The 16,928-nt window shown below is 34.9% G+C and overlaps 1 protein-coding gene across 1 annotated transcript in view; it reads right to left on the reverse strand.

The window, feature by feature from the left end:
• The window catches only part of STAT4 (signal transducer and activator of transcription 4), a 124,167-nt gene that overhangs the window by 35,328 nt on the left and 71,911 nt on the right, over positions 1–16,928 (reverse strand). Inside the window, exons 4-7 of the mRNA XM_007965672.3 lie at positions 11,233–11,331; positions 8,023–8,115; positions 4,637–4,715; positions 1,363–1,448 (exon numbers count right to left, since the gene is read on the reverse strand). Of these exons, the coding sequence (XP_007963863.2) occupies positions 1,363–1,448; positions 4,637–4,715; positions 8,023–8,115; positions 11,233–11,331 (357 nt within the window). The remainder of the gene's footprint in view (positions 1–1,362; positions 1,449–4,636; positions 4,716–8,022; positions 8,116–11,232; positions 11,332–16,928) is intronic.

Below are 16,928 nucleotides of genomic sequence, written 5' to 3' on the forward strand. Positions count from 1 at the left end.
AAATATTTTACTAAATACTAGCTTCTATTTGCCAGGCCTTTTCAAACAATTAAATTATTGACAATAAAAGATGTCATGAGAAAAGAAGAATGGCCACAGTTTAACATTCTCTTCATGTGTTTCAGTATAAATATATTGAATTTGTAAGTCCTGTGGCAATGATATTGAATCTTGTAGTCACAAAACTGTATAGTTGCTTATTAAAAGGATATTTATATATTTAATTTATTTTTTAAATAAAGATGGTTATCCATTTATATTAAAATGAGCTGACTAAAATTTGAGCCTTTCTGTGTTAATTTTTATTAGGACTGTTTCTGGGTTTTGGAAGGCATAATGGAGAATTATAACTTTCAAAGGTCTAGGGGGTAGAAGATATGAATTTCTGTTCTGGCATTATTGTAAGCTATATGAATGTGAGCAAAGTATTTAGTTTTGCTGAAACTTGGTATATTCTCATTTATACAACCAATTGAATGAACTGAATTATCGTCAATGTTCCTTCTCTTTTTAAAATGTTATTCCTAAAGTAGAATAAAATGTCATGCATAAAAATACATAGCATAGATTTATTATGCATAAAAACATTAACTTTTTCTTGAATTAACTACTTGCATACTTAAAATCTGATACATAACTGTTTATAATTAATTTAGGGTAAAAATAAATGTTGTACTTGTTTGTGCTCACACAAATTCCTGCACAAAAAATTGAGCCGAACTTTTAGAAATGAACTACTGATTTATTAGTGACTGGTTAAATTTCAATTGCATTTATTTTTCAAGATAGGTAGAAAAGTGAAATAGAGATGTTTCCCCTCCTTAAAAATATTTAATTAAACCAGAAAAAAAGTTCTTGCTCTCCTTGGAAGAAGTTAGATTGAATATGTTCAGTTGCCAATGAACTATTTTGAAATCTAGGAAATTGCTTAATACTACGTCATTTCTCAGAGTAGAAACTAGAACATTTATTTTTCCAATAAGATTTTAGCAGTCATCAAATGCTATTTTAATTATATATGTGCAGTGGAACCCATCTCAGCATATTAAGTACTTAAACTAAAACAGCCATGTCTGAAATAATGACAAATAAAAATCATGTAAAAGTTCCACCCTGAAATTAATGTTAGCTATAGTAAATGTATCACATAAGCAAGATGAATAGTCTCTAAAGAGGTCCAGCATTGTAAACTCATGAAGAGAAGCATGGCAAACAGCATGGGACTGTTCCTAGAAACCTTGCCGTTTTTTCATTCAGTAAATGGAACTGATAAAATCTGACAGCTTGATTCTTTTCAGTTAGTCTAAGTTTAGAAAAAAGGAGAAAAATAGTCAAAAGCCCAAATTAAAATTCTTCACTAACCTTTCTCTTGAAATCGAGGCTGTTAAGCATTTCCTGCAGTGTCAAAACTTCCTGATTCATCATGGCGCTATTCTTGTCACTCTGATCTGCAAAGGTAGAGAGATCAGATTTAGAGTCCTCGCCAAGTCAAAGCTCTCTGTTCCTGAAAGTCAAGTCAGCCTCAATCCACCACCCTAAAACAGCCCTGCCCCAGAGAACTTACGTGATAAGAGACTAATTGGGTTCACTAGAGGTGAGCTTGGAAGTCTCTGTCTGCTCATTTTGCCAGAAAGAATTACATCCAAGCATGAAAAAAAGGACCTCTTTATTTTACAGACCTTCAGGAAAGACCATTCTGCACTTGGTGTCCGGTTTTGTTTTGTTTTGGTGGTGGTGGACAGAGGAGATAAAGTTGCTGTAATGGATTCCTTACTGGATACCTCCACATTAATTATATACTTGGTTATTTGGTAAAAGTAAGGAAGGCGGGGATTACCCTTTGTGCTCCTGATTAAATCATATTTGACTCTCTGTTGCCTTCACCTACCCCTCCCTGCTCTGCTTCATATGCAGGTTTTATGAGAAACTGCCTCATGGAGTTACAGTCTTATCTACCTAGTCTCACGAACTAATAAAAGACTAAGTTCTTTACTTTCTCCCACTTTTTTTTCTTTTTTCCCCAAAATGCTCTAGCTTCATTGTAAAACTAGCAGTGGGCCAGAGTTGTAACTTAGAAAAATATCTGACTGAAAAAAAAGATTTATCCTTTTTTACATGGGGATACATACAATAAATAAACATTATATTATTTAATTTGAACATTAAACTTTATTGACATAGTGATGGGGCTCAGAAAATGACACCCCAAAATAATGGAACTAAAGCAGCAGCCTCAAGGTCTCTCTCAATCCTCTGTCTCTCCACAGCACACATGAAGTACTCGGAAGCTCCCTGATCTACCTAGAAAATGGACCCCTAAGAGGAACACAATTGCCTTGGATCCCTTCCCTGAAATTTCATTAATCAGATAAACTTAAAATTCATAAAACAGAGGAAAAGTCTGAAAATTAAACACCACACCTAGAGCTCAAACTTTGTCCCAAACCATTGTTTGTTCTCAGGTTCCGGTCAATTCTTCAAGAGTATTATTTACTAACCACTGTCTGAGCATTGGGTCCATTCATTAACTTTAAAAATCATTTGCTTCTACATTTCCAACCTCCCTTTCCCTTATGAAGAAGGGCATATCAACATCTGTACCCCACTGGATTACTGGGTAACCATTCTCCTGCTATTCTCCCATGCTGTGCATGTTAAATTAATTTGCATGCCTTTTTCTCCTATTGATCTACATTTTATTAGTGCATATTCAATGAACCTTCAGAGGGTGAAGGGGGAAGTTTCCCTTTTTGCTCCTACAATGGCAAATGACTGTTTATACCAACCGTTCATGTTCATGAAAAATGGGGACTGAGAATGCTGATTTGACTTGTGTAATTGTGAAAAAGAGGTCCCAGAACAACACTGGGGCAAATTTCTCTACAAAACAGGACTAATCTCTAGGAACTCATTTCTGGTTGTAATGATTCACAAATTTACTAACTCCTAGATCCCATACATAGCAAAATCTTGCTTACGTAGCATTTTGGCAACTGAAAACTTCTTTAGCTAACCTTTTGCATCTTCACCAAGGATATAATAAATTGTTTCCCTTGTATTTTTCTTTTCACTTATAACAGGATGGGACAAACAAAATAAATATTTGTGGATTTAGGTGATAAAAATAATCATTTTAATTCATAATGGACATGAAGCACTGAAAAAGTGACTCAAATCATAACAAATTAAGTTCAAAATAACCTAATTTTTAAAATTAGTAGTTTGCATATAAAATTTGGAATAAGGCTGCCTTCAATGAACATCACTTGATTACATTTATAGTTGTTCTAAACCCTTTTAGGGTCATGAACTCCCCCTTTGATAATGAAACCCAAGTTTGTGCCATTTCTTCTGAATGGAAAAGTTGTATGTACAAATAATTGTGAACATTTTGAATAATATTTCCTGGAAGTCAAGGCATCTTAAGCATATCAGGAGAAGAACCCAAAACACCTCATCTTCACGTATGAAAAGTTATGCTTGACCACAATCATTCATATTTCCTTCAAGATACATTTTAGGCCAACATTTTAATAGTCAAAGATGATTCTGTAAATGGAAAGTTTGTATCTGATTTATTTTTTTGAATTATTTTGAAATAATTTTAGAGCTACAAAAAGGTTGCACAAATAGCACAGAGTTGTCATATATCCTTCATCTAGTTTCTTCTATTCTCTTACATAAACATAGTAAGCACAATGATCAAAACAAGTAAATTAGCATCAGCACAATTCCATCAACTAAACTAGACCTAGAATCTTGCCAATTGTTCCATTAATTGCAACATACTTTAAACTATTTTTCTATTATTACTTGTAAATCTTAGGTCTTGTAAATATTCTCTTCCCCTTCATTTTAAGAAAACACCTAGTTGTAAACAATTTCAGTGTTAAACCACAGAAAAAATAGTAAAATAAATTGCAGTGACCTTACATTTTGACATTTATGCAATTATTAAAATTATGTTTTTGGAGACTTTTTGACACGATAAAATACTTAAAATGTTAAATGCAGTACACAAAATTATATACAATATGATTTCATTTTTTGAAAATAAATACATAGATGTGTATGTATGTGGACATACAGAGAAAACGCTGGAAGGAAATATATTTTGGCAGTATTTATCTGTGGATAGTGAGATTTCATCAGATTTTAAAAATGCTTTTGCCTATATTTTATGCTTTCTTCTGTGAAAGACATTTCTACTTTATAATCTTAGAAAATCATATTATTAAAATACTACTTGTAATTTTCTGATCATATTAGGCAATTATTGTTACTTTTGCTTCTGTGATAATTATATTTTAATTCTATAGGAGAAGGTTTTTATCTTTTAGAGACCTATGTTGAAGTAGGGGCAATTCCTCACGCAGTGTGAAATTTATGTTGCATTGATTGGTAATTTACTTGGAATTAGTTGGATATGCATGGATACACACACACACACAAACACTCACACACACACATATTTATATGCAGAGAGAAGGAAGAAGCAAAACAAGAAAATACTCCCTGTATTTCCCTAGGCTCACCTAAGGAAGTAGATCAAATTTTTCAACTCTGTCAGTGAAAAAACTCTACTCAAGATGCCTTTTTGTCTCTAGGCATAATTACAGAAAAAACAAAAACTTACCCATTGTCTGAATTGTTTTATACCTGTAGTCAAATTCATCTTGCAGGTCTTCTAAGTATTTAGTATCTTGTTCTGTCATCTTTTCACAAAAGAAAACATACTCACTCTGCTGTTACAATTAAGCACGTCAATCAAATAACATCATAAGTATTTTAAAAAACTGCTTGGTGCTTCCAGTTGGTGCTTCCAGTCTCCAACAGCAACCAAAGACCATAATGAACCCACGCTTCTAAAGAGCTAATTCATATGAAAGTTGGATAATGCTGGAAGAACCAGATTGAACTTGCTCTTCCAGCTATTCTCTCTTTCTATTTGCCTGGAAGTCTTTCAGCATCTACTTGCTCATTTCTTAATTACTTCCAAATGATGCTATGCATATAATCTTTTTTTAATTGGAAAATATGAATATTTTTGCCCTTTTAGAACTTGTGGGTATTTCATGTAACTCTGTACCAATGTATCAATGATCACTTTTTGCTGAAATCTTCATTTAAATATGCTGTAGTTTATGACAATTCAGCTTAAATATTTTTTCTTTCTATTTCCTGAAATATGACTATGCTTCTACTGTGTCTCCTGTTATTCTGTCTTTGAGATTTTTACTTTACTTTTCCCCAAACCTGGTGATGTTTTCCTGCTCAGATATAATAGGAAATGTCAAGATCTGGGCTAAAGGCTTTTTATATATTATCTCCTTTAGTCCTCACAACACCCATGAAGTAGGTTATCCTCACTTTTATAGAGGAAGAAGCAGAGGCCACGAGATGTGAAGTAACGCACTTGTCCAAGGTCACTCAGGTGCTCAGTGAGAAGTTTGTGGGAAGTCCAGCAGTCTAACCCTGACCCCACCCTTAACCAAAGATAGACCCACTGCGCTTCCTAGATTCAGACTACTGTACTTCCTTTTCTTCTTAGAAAAGTCAAACTTTCTACTGCCTGCTTATTCCAAGAAGTCTTCTCTAAGGAAACATATATCTACAACAACAATGCATTCATCACAAATTTTAAATTTCACCCAGAATTAAATTTAATCCAAATTTTAAATTATTGGTTACAAAAAGTATAGAATTTGGAGGAAGAGAGTCTGAATTTGTGTCCCAGCTCTATGACTTTTTAGTTGCATGGACTTGGGCAAATGTCTTTGCATTTTAGCTTCTTCGCCTGTAAAAAGAGGTGTGGGAGTGGGAGGAAGAAGCATAACAGTATCTATCTCAAGGAGTTGTTATAAGGATTACATTAGTTTGACTGCTTAAAACAGTGCCTAGTACCAAATATATGCTTTATAAGCAGTAGCTATTATTACTCTTCTAATCCCTGTTATCTCATTATCTTAATGACATTCTCCATATTTATAAACCTTAGAAAAGAAACAAAGTAGTAGCTATTGACTACATGATATACTATCTACCCACCCATAGTAATAACAGCTACCAATTTTGTGCAACCTGTGCTGTGCCTATACTTTACATACATTATCCTTTCAGCAACCTGCAAAGTAAACTATTTCCATTTTTCATGTGAGGAAACTGAGGCCCAAAGTCATACAATAATACTTACTCAAGCTAGAATTCAAATCTAGTCTAGTTTAGCTTCAGTCTTTACTCTTTCCTTTCACTATACCCCAATACCACTTGTGGCATTTCACTGTGATGCTAAGTTTCTGCAGAACAAAGTCCCATGGAAGGCTCTGAGCTACTGAACTCATGGAACCTACACGCACGAGAAAATGTACCAAAATAAAATATGATAGCTTTAAAGCAGAGATATACTGTGGTTCCATCTTTTGATCTCAAAATTAATTAAAAGCCAAAAGAAGGCAGTATCTTGCAGAATCTTCTAATGAAAAGTGTATGAAACCAATGCCAGATCTCTGAAAAGTCAATGCTATGGTAAGTAATTAAGGGTCTTCTAGAGTATATTGTCATCAGTAATTGCAAAAGGTGAAAATATCCAGCAACAACCTTCAAAAGCTCTCTGAATGATGTGAGAGCTACATTCCAAACATTGCACAGAGAAACCGAGGTTATGGCATAAGTGGGGGAATTACATTGATTGGAAAGCATTGCTTTGCCTAAAAGTCAGACCAGGCTTCCCGGAATCAGCACCTGGGACAGGGATTAGGTACAAGGGATTTGTTGAAGGAGTCCTCTTGGCAGAAAGGATGTACAAGAGAGGGAAAGGGAAGGGGATGGAGCTAAGTGAGCATGTGGTCATCACTTAGGTCTAACTTCGGTTTGAGAAACCCAGGAGCATAACCTGCACCACAGGTTAACCCCAACTTGAGGAAAGGGGTCTGGCCTCTCTCCCCACAACCCCGTGTCACTCAGTCATTGTCTGAAGGCAGCCAAAGTCTTCCTGTAGAGTCAATTCTCCAGCGAAGCCATTAGCTGTCAATACTCATAGCAGCTGGGAATCCATGTACAGGCCTGGTAAAGATCTGCTCGGGGCTCCAAAAAATGTGGTTCTCTGCTGCATCCTACTCCTCAGGATTTTAAAAGGAATTTGTGCTGGATGCAAAATCCATCTGTGCACTTTATTAATGTGCTTAAGTATTCTTACTACAGTAAAATAATAATCTCCTGCCTTTACACACTTGCAGAGTGAGTAGAGCCCTTGGTTTTGACACTATAACTTGCCAAGGTATTTTGTCCTAGGTCTGTCTGATTCCTTCTCACAATAGTGTAAGCCCAGACTTTTGCATTCATGTTTTACTTGTTATGGAGGATCACTAAATCAGAAGTCTGAAAATAAATTTAAACCCTCTTCCTACTATTCAGATAATATATGGGACAGTTGATCTTTAAATATTTATAGTTTATTTATTTTGATGGAATTATTATTTTTATAAATGGCAAGGAAATGAATGCTATGTAAGTTTTGGAAAGGAAATTAACATCCTATTTTATATACAACATGGCAGAAAGTCTTATTCAAGACATCTTCACTAGATCAATGAAACTGATAAATCTTTAGATAGACTGATTATGGAAAAAAGAGAAAAAAATTATCAATATTAAATGAGAGATGTGACATTACTACAGATTCTACAGATATTCAAATGAAAATAAACATTATGAATAACTTTATGCCAATAAAACAACTTAGATCAAATGGACACGTTTCTTGAAAAACACGAATTACCAAAGCTCATTCAAGAAGAAATAGAAAACCTGGATAGCCCCATATCAAAGAAGTTCAAGTTGAAGTTAAAATGTCTCCCATAAAGAAATATTCTCATATAAACATAGTATGTGAGAGATATTTATCTTATTAACAAATTGCCCTATGATTTCTGTATACACTAACTTTGGGCACATGGGAGAATGGTGCATAGTTATATGGGGACAGCAGCTAGCCTTTCTAGGTATCTGTATAAGATTACTTACCTGCACACTGTTTTTAATGGCAGCCACTTTGTGCTCCACATTCCTCTGTCTTTCTGAAACTGAAGAACTTTGTAAGGATTTCTCCAGAGGCCCCTGGAAAAAGAATGTCCTGAAATTTCACTGGTTTTGAAAAGGTTTATGACAAATGCAATACATACAGCATACAATTCGAACTGAGATCTGGATCAATGTGATATGGATGCTCTACAGTCATTAAAAAAATCATGCTGTAAAAAAGTATTTAATGACATAAAATTTAAAGTGTTAAAATTTGAAGACTAGAGCAGATTATAAAAACATCATATATAGGACGGGAAGGGTGGCTCATGCCTATAATCCTAGCACTTTGGGAGGCCGAGGCGGGTGGATTGCCTAAGCTCAGGAGTTTGAGACCAGCCTGGTCAACATGGTGAAACCCTGTCTCTACTAAAATAAAAAAAAAAAAATTAGCCAGGTGTGGCGATGTGCACCTGTAGTCCCAGCTACTTGGGAGGCTGAGACAGGAGAATCACTTGAACCCGGGAGGCGGAGGGGTGAACTCGGGAGGCAGTGAGCTGAGATCATGCCACCGCACTCCAGCCTGGGTGACAAAGTGAGACTTCCTCTCAAATAAAGAAACAAGCAAATGAACCCACCATATATAATTATAAATATATATATATGAGATCTCTATTGCTTGAACATGTATATGCATGTATGTATAAATGCATTTGCAAATACACGGACAGATGTATAGATATGCAAACTCAAGTACATGTGACTGGAAGAATATATACACTAAAATCTTGCCAATGTGTTCTCTCTGAATAGTGAAATTACAGATAATTTGATGATTTAAAAAATTCTGTCTCTAATTCTCTATAACATCTATATAACTTTTGAAATTGTATAAAACCAATACACGTAATTTTTAAAATGGTATAATGAAACTGCATTAAATTGGGCCTAAATTTAGAATTGAGGATGTTGGATCTGCTGGGATGAGATTTGTTTTTACCCTAGAACAAAGGGAGTTTATGAAAGAAAACATAAAAATGTTAGCCTGGTTAAGCAAAAAGACAGTTTCTCCAAGCAGAACCTCTTAGCTACTCTAATAATCTGATACTAGGTGTGTTCCTTAGATAAAAAGTTCTATAAATATTAGAGATGAGAGTTAGAGATGTTAGCAGCCCCTTCATCTTAAGTTGGGTGGGGAGCCAGGGTTAGAAAGGTTGATAACTAAAATCCGCAGCAAATTCAGTGCAGAAACCTCAAGTAGAACCCATGTCCTTGACTCTTGATCAGAAGTTCTTCAATTATACCACACTCTTCCAATTGGTAAAGCCTTTCTAAAATTCTCTTTGTCTCATCAGCCCCCATTATTTGTCTACCTAGTTGAAATCGAATAACCAGTACTTCTTTTGTGGTAGTATGTGGTACTGGCAAATTATTTTCAGAGTGACTTTGATGAGCATATACTCAAACAAACATTTTGACTGATATCTTACATTTGAAGAGAACATGCTCTCACACACACATGTGCACAGATGAATAACTAGAGATAAGAAGGGTTCAGAAAAGGACAGCTGAGAACACATGTGAGAATACCATATATTTGTAAAAGTATCTTAATTTTTACCCCAAAGACACTGAATCAAACTATATGTACTTTAGAAACTTACTATAGTTTTAAAATTAAATAAAAAGATACCATCCTTCTTCATCTAAAAAATAAAGTTGTCAAAACTTCAAAGTCCTCCCAAAACAGCCATAACCTGACAATAACTAAACATGAGAATTTTTTAAGAGTTAAATAACAGATACTTTGGGCTGGGGGCGGTGGCTCACACCTGTAATCCCAGCACTTTGGGAGGCCAAGGCGGGATCACTTGAGGTCAGAAGTTCAAGACCAACCTTGGCAATGCAGTGAATTCTGTCTCTACTAAAAAAACAAAAATTAGCCAGGCGTGGTAGCGGGTGCCTGTAATCCCAGTTACTTGGGAGGTTAAGGCAGGAGAATTACTTGAACCTGGGAGGCAGAGGCTGCAGTGAGCTGAGATCATGCCCTGTACTCTAAACTGAGTGACAGACCAAGGCTCTGTCTCAAAAAAAAAAAAAAAAGATACTTTTGTTAGACCTTCAAAAATAAATATAATGGTATGATGGTATGATTTACTAAATTATGGAGGATGTCACTTGGAAAATTAATTACATACCCTTTTCTTTTGTAAGGATTAACTGAAAAAATATTCATTACAGATTGCATTGATTCCTCTACTTGTCTTTAGTGGGGACTCTGAATTCATCCAGGAAAATGAAATAAAATATAATCTAAACTATGTTAGGGTAAAGTACATTCACACAATTAACAGGCAAGTATTCGTGGAACTTCTGTAAGACAAAATTCCTGCTCACGGACTGGTTTACACTGTGAGGTAGGAAATGGAAGCTACTAACAGGTGTAGAGCAAGACCAGAACATACAGGAAGAGGCAGAGTAGGAATGACAGGAATTCAGCTTGGAGGTGATTACTATATTCCTAGGCTAATATTGTAGGACCCTGGAACAGAGTGTGGCCAGTACAAACAGGAAAGGATGTATAGATAAGATTCCAGTCATACACTCTGGAAAGACAGGGTAACTGTCTTAGAATGGGGGTGGAGAAAAGGAACTATGCAAAGATGATACTAAGACCTTGATTGCAAGTGACTAGAAGGATGGTGGCACCACTAACACAAGCAAAAGAAGCTGGAAAAGATTCTTTAAAAATTTCTTCTTTCTTTCTTTTCTTTTATTTTCCCTCCCTCCCTCCCTTCCTTCCTTCCTTCCTTCCTTCCCTCTCTCTCTCTCTCTTTCTTTGTTTTGCTTTACAGACACAGAGTCTCGCTCTGTCACCCAGGTTGGAGTACATGGTGTGAACATAGCTCACTGCAACCTTGAACTGCTGGGCTCAAGTGATCCTCCTATCTCAGTCCCCACAGAGCTAGGAATATAGGCATGTGCCACCATACCCAGCAAATTTTTAAATTTTTTTTTTTTTTGGAGACAGGGTCTTGCTACATTGGCCAGGCTGCTCTCAAACTCTAGGCTTCAAATGATCCTCCCACCTTGGCCTCCCAAAGTGTTGGGATTACAGGTGTGAGCCACTGTACCCTGCCAAAGATAAGAATTTCTGTTTCAGAAAAATTGAGTTCAAGGTGATAACAAGATCACAAGGTCAGAAAATATTACCTGGACAGGCATGTTGGCTGCAGCCAATATTCTCCTCTCTTCCCTTAAACAGTTTGAAATAACCACAGCTACATGCATTGGATTTCCATGAAATTTTCCCTGAAAAAAAACAATGAGCAAAAATAACTAACATAAAGCTTAAATATATGCATCATAAGAAAATATCACCTCTTGAAAAACAACAACAATCTCCCAATAAATATGCGAAATTATTTGGGATTTGTTCCAATAATCTGTTCCATTAGAAAGTTGCAGAAACTCATATTGTAAACATAGACCCCTAAAGAGAGCATATTTATCTCTTTGTCCTCAAAAATAACTTGCAACAATGAAAAATGGTTCTTGAGCACCTGTTGAGGAAAGATCTGAACACACACTTAGGAGGAGTCAGTTTACTTTAAGTTAGGAGGAGTCAGTTTACTTTAAGTTTTGGGCAGGTTTTTTTTTTTGTTTTTGTTTTTGTTTTTTTTTTTTTTTTTGAGACGGAGTTTCACTCTTGTTGCCCAGGCTAGAGTGCAACGGCACAATCTCGGTTCACTATAGCCTCCACCTCCCGGGTTTAAGCGATTCTCCTGCCTCAGGCTTCCGAGTAGCTGGGACTACAGGGATGCACCACCATGCCCAGCTAATTTTGTATTTTTAGTAGAGACGGGGTTTCTCAATGTTGGTCAGGCTGGTCTCTAACTCCCGAACTCAGGTGATCCATCTGCCTCAGCCTCCCAAAGTTCGGGCAGGTTTTACAAAAAAGTTACTTTCCTATAAATTATCATGAACCAGATGGTCTCAAATTTTCACTTGTTAATTATGCATCATGGTTTGCTTAAAGCATTTGTTTCTGTCCCTATTTGGTACTGTTTGTGTCAACTAGCTCATAACTGCATTAGTACACTGGAGTGAAACTATATCATACATTGTTTCAGCAACTATATTTCTATGACATTTAAGCATATGCATCTTTTATTACCAAGGTTAATGATGCAGATACTGTAAACTGGCAGCCTGCGGGCCTAATTCAGCCATCAGTTACTTTGTGCAAATTAAAATACTGGAATCCCTTTGGAGAAAGTATGTACTACCCAGGGTTGCCATAGTGCCCACCAATGAGTGTCCCAAGCACTCATTTACCTTACCTGCAAGGCCTATGTAAGCATCTGAGTTTTCTAACCTTAATGTATAGAAGTAATCTGAACAACACTATCATTAATATTAAATTTATTAATTTAATATGCAATAATATTAAATTTCTTTGTTACTGGACTTTTTCCAGGGCAGGATTAACAGGAAGCACAGTAGAAAAATGCATTTATTTAGTTTCCCTCAGCCCTCCTCCCTGAAGCTGGTGCTAATATTTATGAAATGACCAAAAGGTTAGCAGCAGAAAAAATAAAACAAAAATCCACAACGTGGAAAATTATCAAAAATAGATTACACAGATAAAAACTAGAAGATTTTTCTAGGGAAAAAATAAGGCTATTGGTTGTAAACTTTTTTTTTGACTTTGCTGCCACAATTTTATTAAATGATGTATGTTAATTACCACTTCTATTTGTTTTATTAAATGATATATGTTAATTACCACTTCTATTTGTAAAACAAGAGTAAACACCAACTATCTCAATTCCTGCTCTTACATATTTTACAGTCTTCCAAACTCTTTTTTCTCTTTAAATCAGAAGTCTCCAAATGAAAAAAACAAAAATAAATTGACTGAAACTCAGAAGGTAAAGAAATAAAAATGATCCTATTTATGAAGCGGGGATACCATTTTTTCATTTCCGCATGTCGACAATTTCAGATTCTCTCTAGTTAGAATTTGTTCCTGATGTTAATTTTCCCATGTATTATTTTTTCACGTAACCTATATTCAACTCTCCAAGAAAAGCTATGTTTTCTCATTTTTCTCAATTTATTTTAATATTATTCCATTGTTAAAAATAAAGGGCTTCTCCTAGGGCTAATTTGGTGGCTCCGTTATTCATGTAAACTTGAAAACTCTTGCCATCCAAGATTAGGATCCTTTTGAGTTCTTAGAGTTCCTCTAAGAACCCAAGAATTACCATTATTTGCCTGTTTTTCTCACTGTTGCAGGAATATTTCTATGCCAATCATTCAGATACTACCTTTCAACATTTCTCAGTTGTGTTGTACATTTTTTTCATTTTCCTTTCTTACTTGAACTTCTTCTATCTTCCTTTTCAGATTCAGTTTCCCCTATACTTCATAAGGTTAAATTACTCACTTTTTCTTCTTTGTTAAGAGCCAGGAATCACCGCAGTTTTCATCCAGGATATCTTTTCACTTTCCTTTTGCATTTTTCCTAAGTCCCTCACTTAAATGTATGAACAAAAACATCTTATGGAAAATTGATTATTATAGATTCAGTAACAAATGAGCACTTCTATTTTCATAAGTATCAAAGACATACTCATATTCACCTTTCAGCAGTTACTAAGTACGTGAACCTCAAAATAACAACAAAACAAACCCTTAAGTGTGTGTTAGTGGGAGGAAGGAAGAAGCATGCCAGAGAAAGAGAAACTGCTCATTTTTGGTGGTGTATCAGTTTCTCATGCAAATTTATTGCAAATACCTTCTACTCTATGACTTATCTTTTTCCTATCTTCTAGTGTCAATGAAGAGGTTTTAAATTTTAATAAATCATTTATTAAACTTTATGCTTCTTATGATTTAATAAATATTTCTGTAAGCTGCAGGCATGGAGATTTTTCTTTGTGGTTTTGCACCATTGACTGTAATTAACTGGGAGCTTGTTAATAATGAGAGTTTTCTTTCATTTTTTTCCATATGTCTACCAAATTCCAATAACATTTACTGAACATCTTATTCTTTTACCACTGCTCTGCTGGGCCAGTTCTGTCATAAATCAAGTGTTCCTTTGTGGGTGGGCTTGTTTCTGGACTCCATTCCATCTTATGGTTCTATCTCTGCTTCATCAACAGATAATCTTTTTATGTTTTTTACTACAACTTTAGAGTAAGTCTTGATGTCAAGTAGAATAGGTCTTCTTTGTATTTCTGTATACATTTTAGAATGAGCTTGTCAAGTCACACACACACACACATGCACACCCTAGTTGAGAATTTGAATGACACTAAATCTTTAGGTAAGATTTAGGGAGATTTGGCATCTTTATACTTGTGTTCTAATCTATTTATGTATTCTTTAATGTTTCTGTATTAAACATAATCTTATACATGTTTCACTAGGTTTATTTCTATTTAGTTGCTATTTTTTGATACTAGAATAAATACCTTTTTTCTCATTGGTTTTGCTGTTATATAGAAATATAATTAATTTTTGTATATTGATTTTGAATCCAGCAACCTTGCTAAACTCTGATTCTAATACTTTTGTAACATCTCTTATTAACTCTAAAATTATATCTGTAGATTCTTTTGAATTTTCTGCATACACAAATCATATATTGTGTGGATATTGATAGAATTTTCCTCCTTTTCAATCATCTAACTTCCATCAAGATTTCATCTTTGTCCTAAGGTGACTTATTTAGAAATGTATTGGTTAATTTCTAAAACATAGGGATTTTCTATTTATCTTTTTTTTTTTTTACGAATTTTTAGAATAATTTAATTTTAATCAGAACATATGCTCCGAATGACTTCAATCACTTTAAATTTGTTGAGACTGGTTTTATGACCCAGTATATTAACATTTTGTAAATGTTTCATGTGAGCTTGTAAAGAATATGTATTTTGCAGTTGTTGAGTACAAATGTTTCATACAGGTTTATTAAACCATGTTTGTTAATTGTTTTGTTCAAATTTCTGCATCCTTGCTGATTTTCTTTGCCTGATAGATTTTTGCAGTTATTGAAAAACGTATGTTAAAATCTACTCTGTGAATTTTTCTTCTTGTGCTACTGTCATACACATTTAGACTTTTATATATGAGTGGTCAATGAAATCTTTTATTACCATGCACTGACCTTTATCTCTAGTAATGCTTTTTGCCTTGAAGCAAAAAAACAAAGTATAACACAATGCTTTTTATCACTTAGAATTTTTATTTTATCTTTATTGGTAAAATTCTTGATTTATTTCAACATATATATATTTACTAATGTGTCAGTATTGTGTACATATATTAAAGGGGAAATATATGTGTAATAAATTGGCTAATGTCTTCCTAAAACTGCTTCACTTTAGAGTTCAATGTTTCTGAATCTCTTTTAAATTTAGAGGTTTTGGCACCCATATTTTTCCACAAAATAGTGTCTTCTGGGCCATCAAGAATGTCAGCGATGCATATTTCTGTAGAGTGTGCATAATTATTGTCTTCATTTTATAAGTTTTGATGCTGGCACTTTCTTGATCTCTCCAAAATTTCTCGGTAGAAGGTTTCAGACAAGAACCAGGAATCATATTTTTTCTACATATGGTTAAATGGTTTGTTGACTGAAACATTAAAGAGTTGTAATAGTCTAGTCATACTATCATGATTAACAACCACATCACTAATAGATGAGATTCTTATTTAACTTTTCAGGCAAATGTCCATGGAATCGTTGAGAACCAGAATATAAGGTAGATTCTCAGATGTCTATTCCAGAAGACTTCTAATCAGTCTTCTGTCACCATAGTCATTATCCATCCACTATTGTGGTTCACTCTTAATAATATCTTTGAAAAAGTTCTTTAAAAAAAATTTTTTTTTTATTATACTTTAAGTTCTGCGATACATGTGCAGGTTTGTTGCACAGGTATACATGTGCTATAATGGTTTGCTGTACCCATCAACCTGTCATCTACATCAGGTATTTCTCCTAATGCTATCCCTTCCCTAGGCCCCTACCCCCAGACAGGCCCTGGTGTGTGATGTTCCCTTACCTGTGTGCATGTGTTCTCATTGTGCAACTCTCACTTACGAGTGAGAACATGCAGTGTTTGGTTTTCTGTTCTTGTGTTAGTTTGCTGAGAATGATGGTTTCCAGCTTCATCCATGTCCCCGCAAAGGACAAGAACTCATCCTTTTTTTATGGCTGAACAGTATTCCATGGTGTATATGTGCCACATTTTCTTTATCAAGTCTATCATTGATAGGCATTTGGGTTGGTTCTAAGTCTTTGCTACTGTGAACAGTGCTGCAATAAACATGTGTGCATGTGTCCGTATACTAAAATGATTTATAATCCTTTGGGTATAAACCCAGTAATGCGATTGCTGGGTCAAGTGGTATTTCTGGTTCCACATCCTTGAGGAATCGCCATACTGTCTTCCACAATAGTTGAACTAATTTACACTCCCACCAACAGTGTAAAAGCGTTCCTATCTCTCCACATCCTCTCCAGCATCTGTTGTTTCCTGACTTTTTAATCATCGCCATTCTAACTGCCATGAGATGGTATCTCATTGTGGTTTTGATTTGCATCTCTCTAATGACCAGTGATGATGAGCAATTTTTCATATGTTTGTTGGTTGCATAAATATCTTCTTTTGAGAAGTGTCTGTTCATATCCTTTGCCCACATAAAGTTCTTCTTCTTAGACATTGTTTTATAGTTACACAAATTAAATATAGTGGTGACTTCAGCAATCAGCAGTTAAGACATAAGATCATAGCAATATGCTGCTTTTGATACCCCAAATTCATAATCTTGGACTCCTTAAAGTTTCATTCGTATAGGCAGTATGATTTTAAGTCTTGCCAAGGAAAACC

Source organism: Chlorocebus sabaeus, chromosome 10 (genome assembly GCF_047675955.1).
Source record: "Chlorocebus sabaeus isolate Y175 chromosome 10, mChlSab1.0.hap1, whole genome shotgun sequence".
Taxonomy (NCBI): Eukaryota; Metazoa; Chordata; class Mammalia; order Primates; family Cercopithecidae; genus Chlorocebus; species Chlorocebus sabaeus.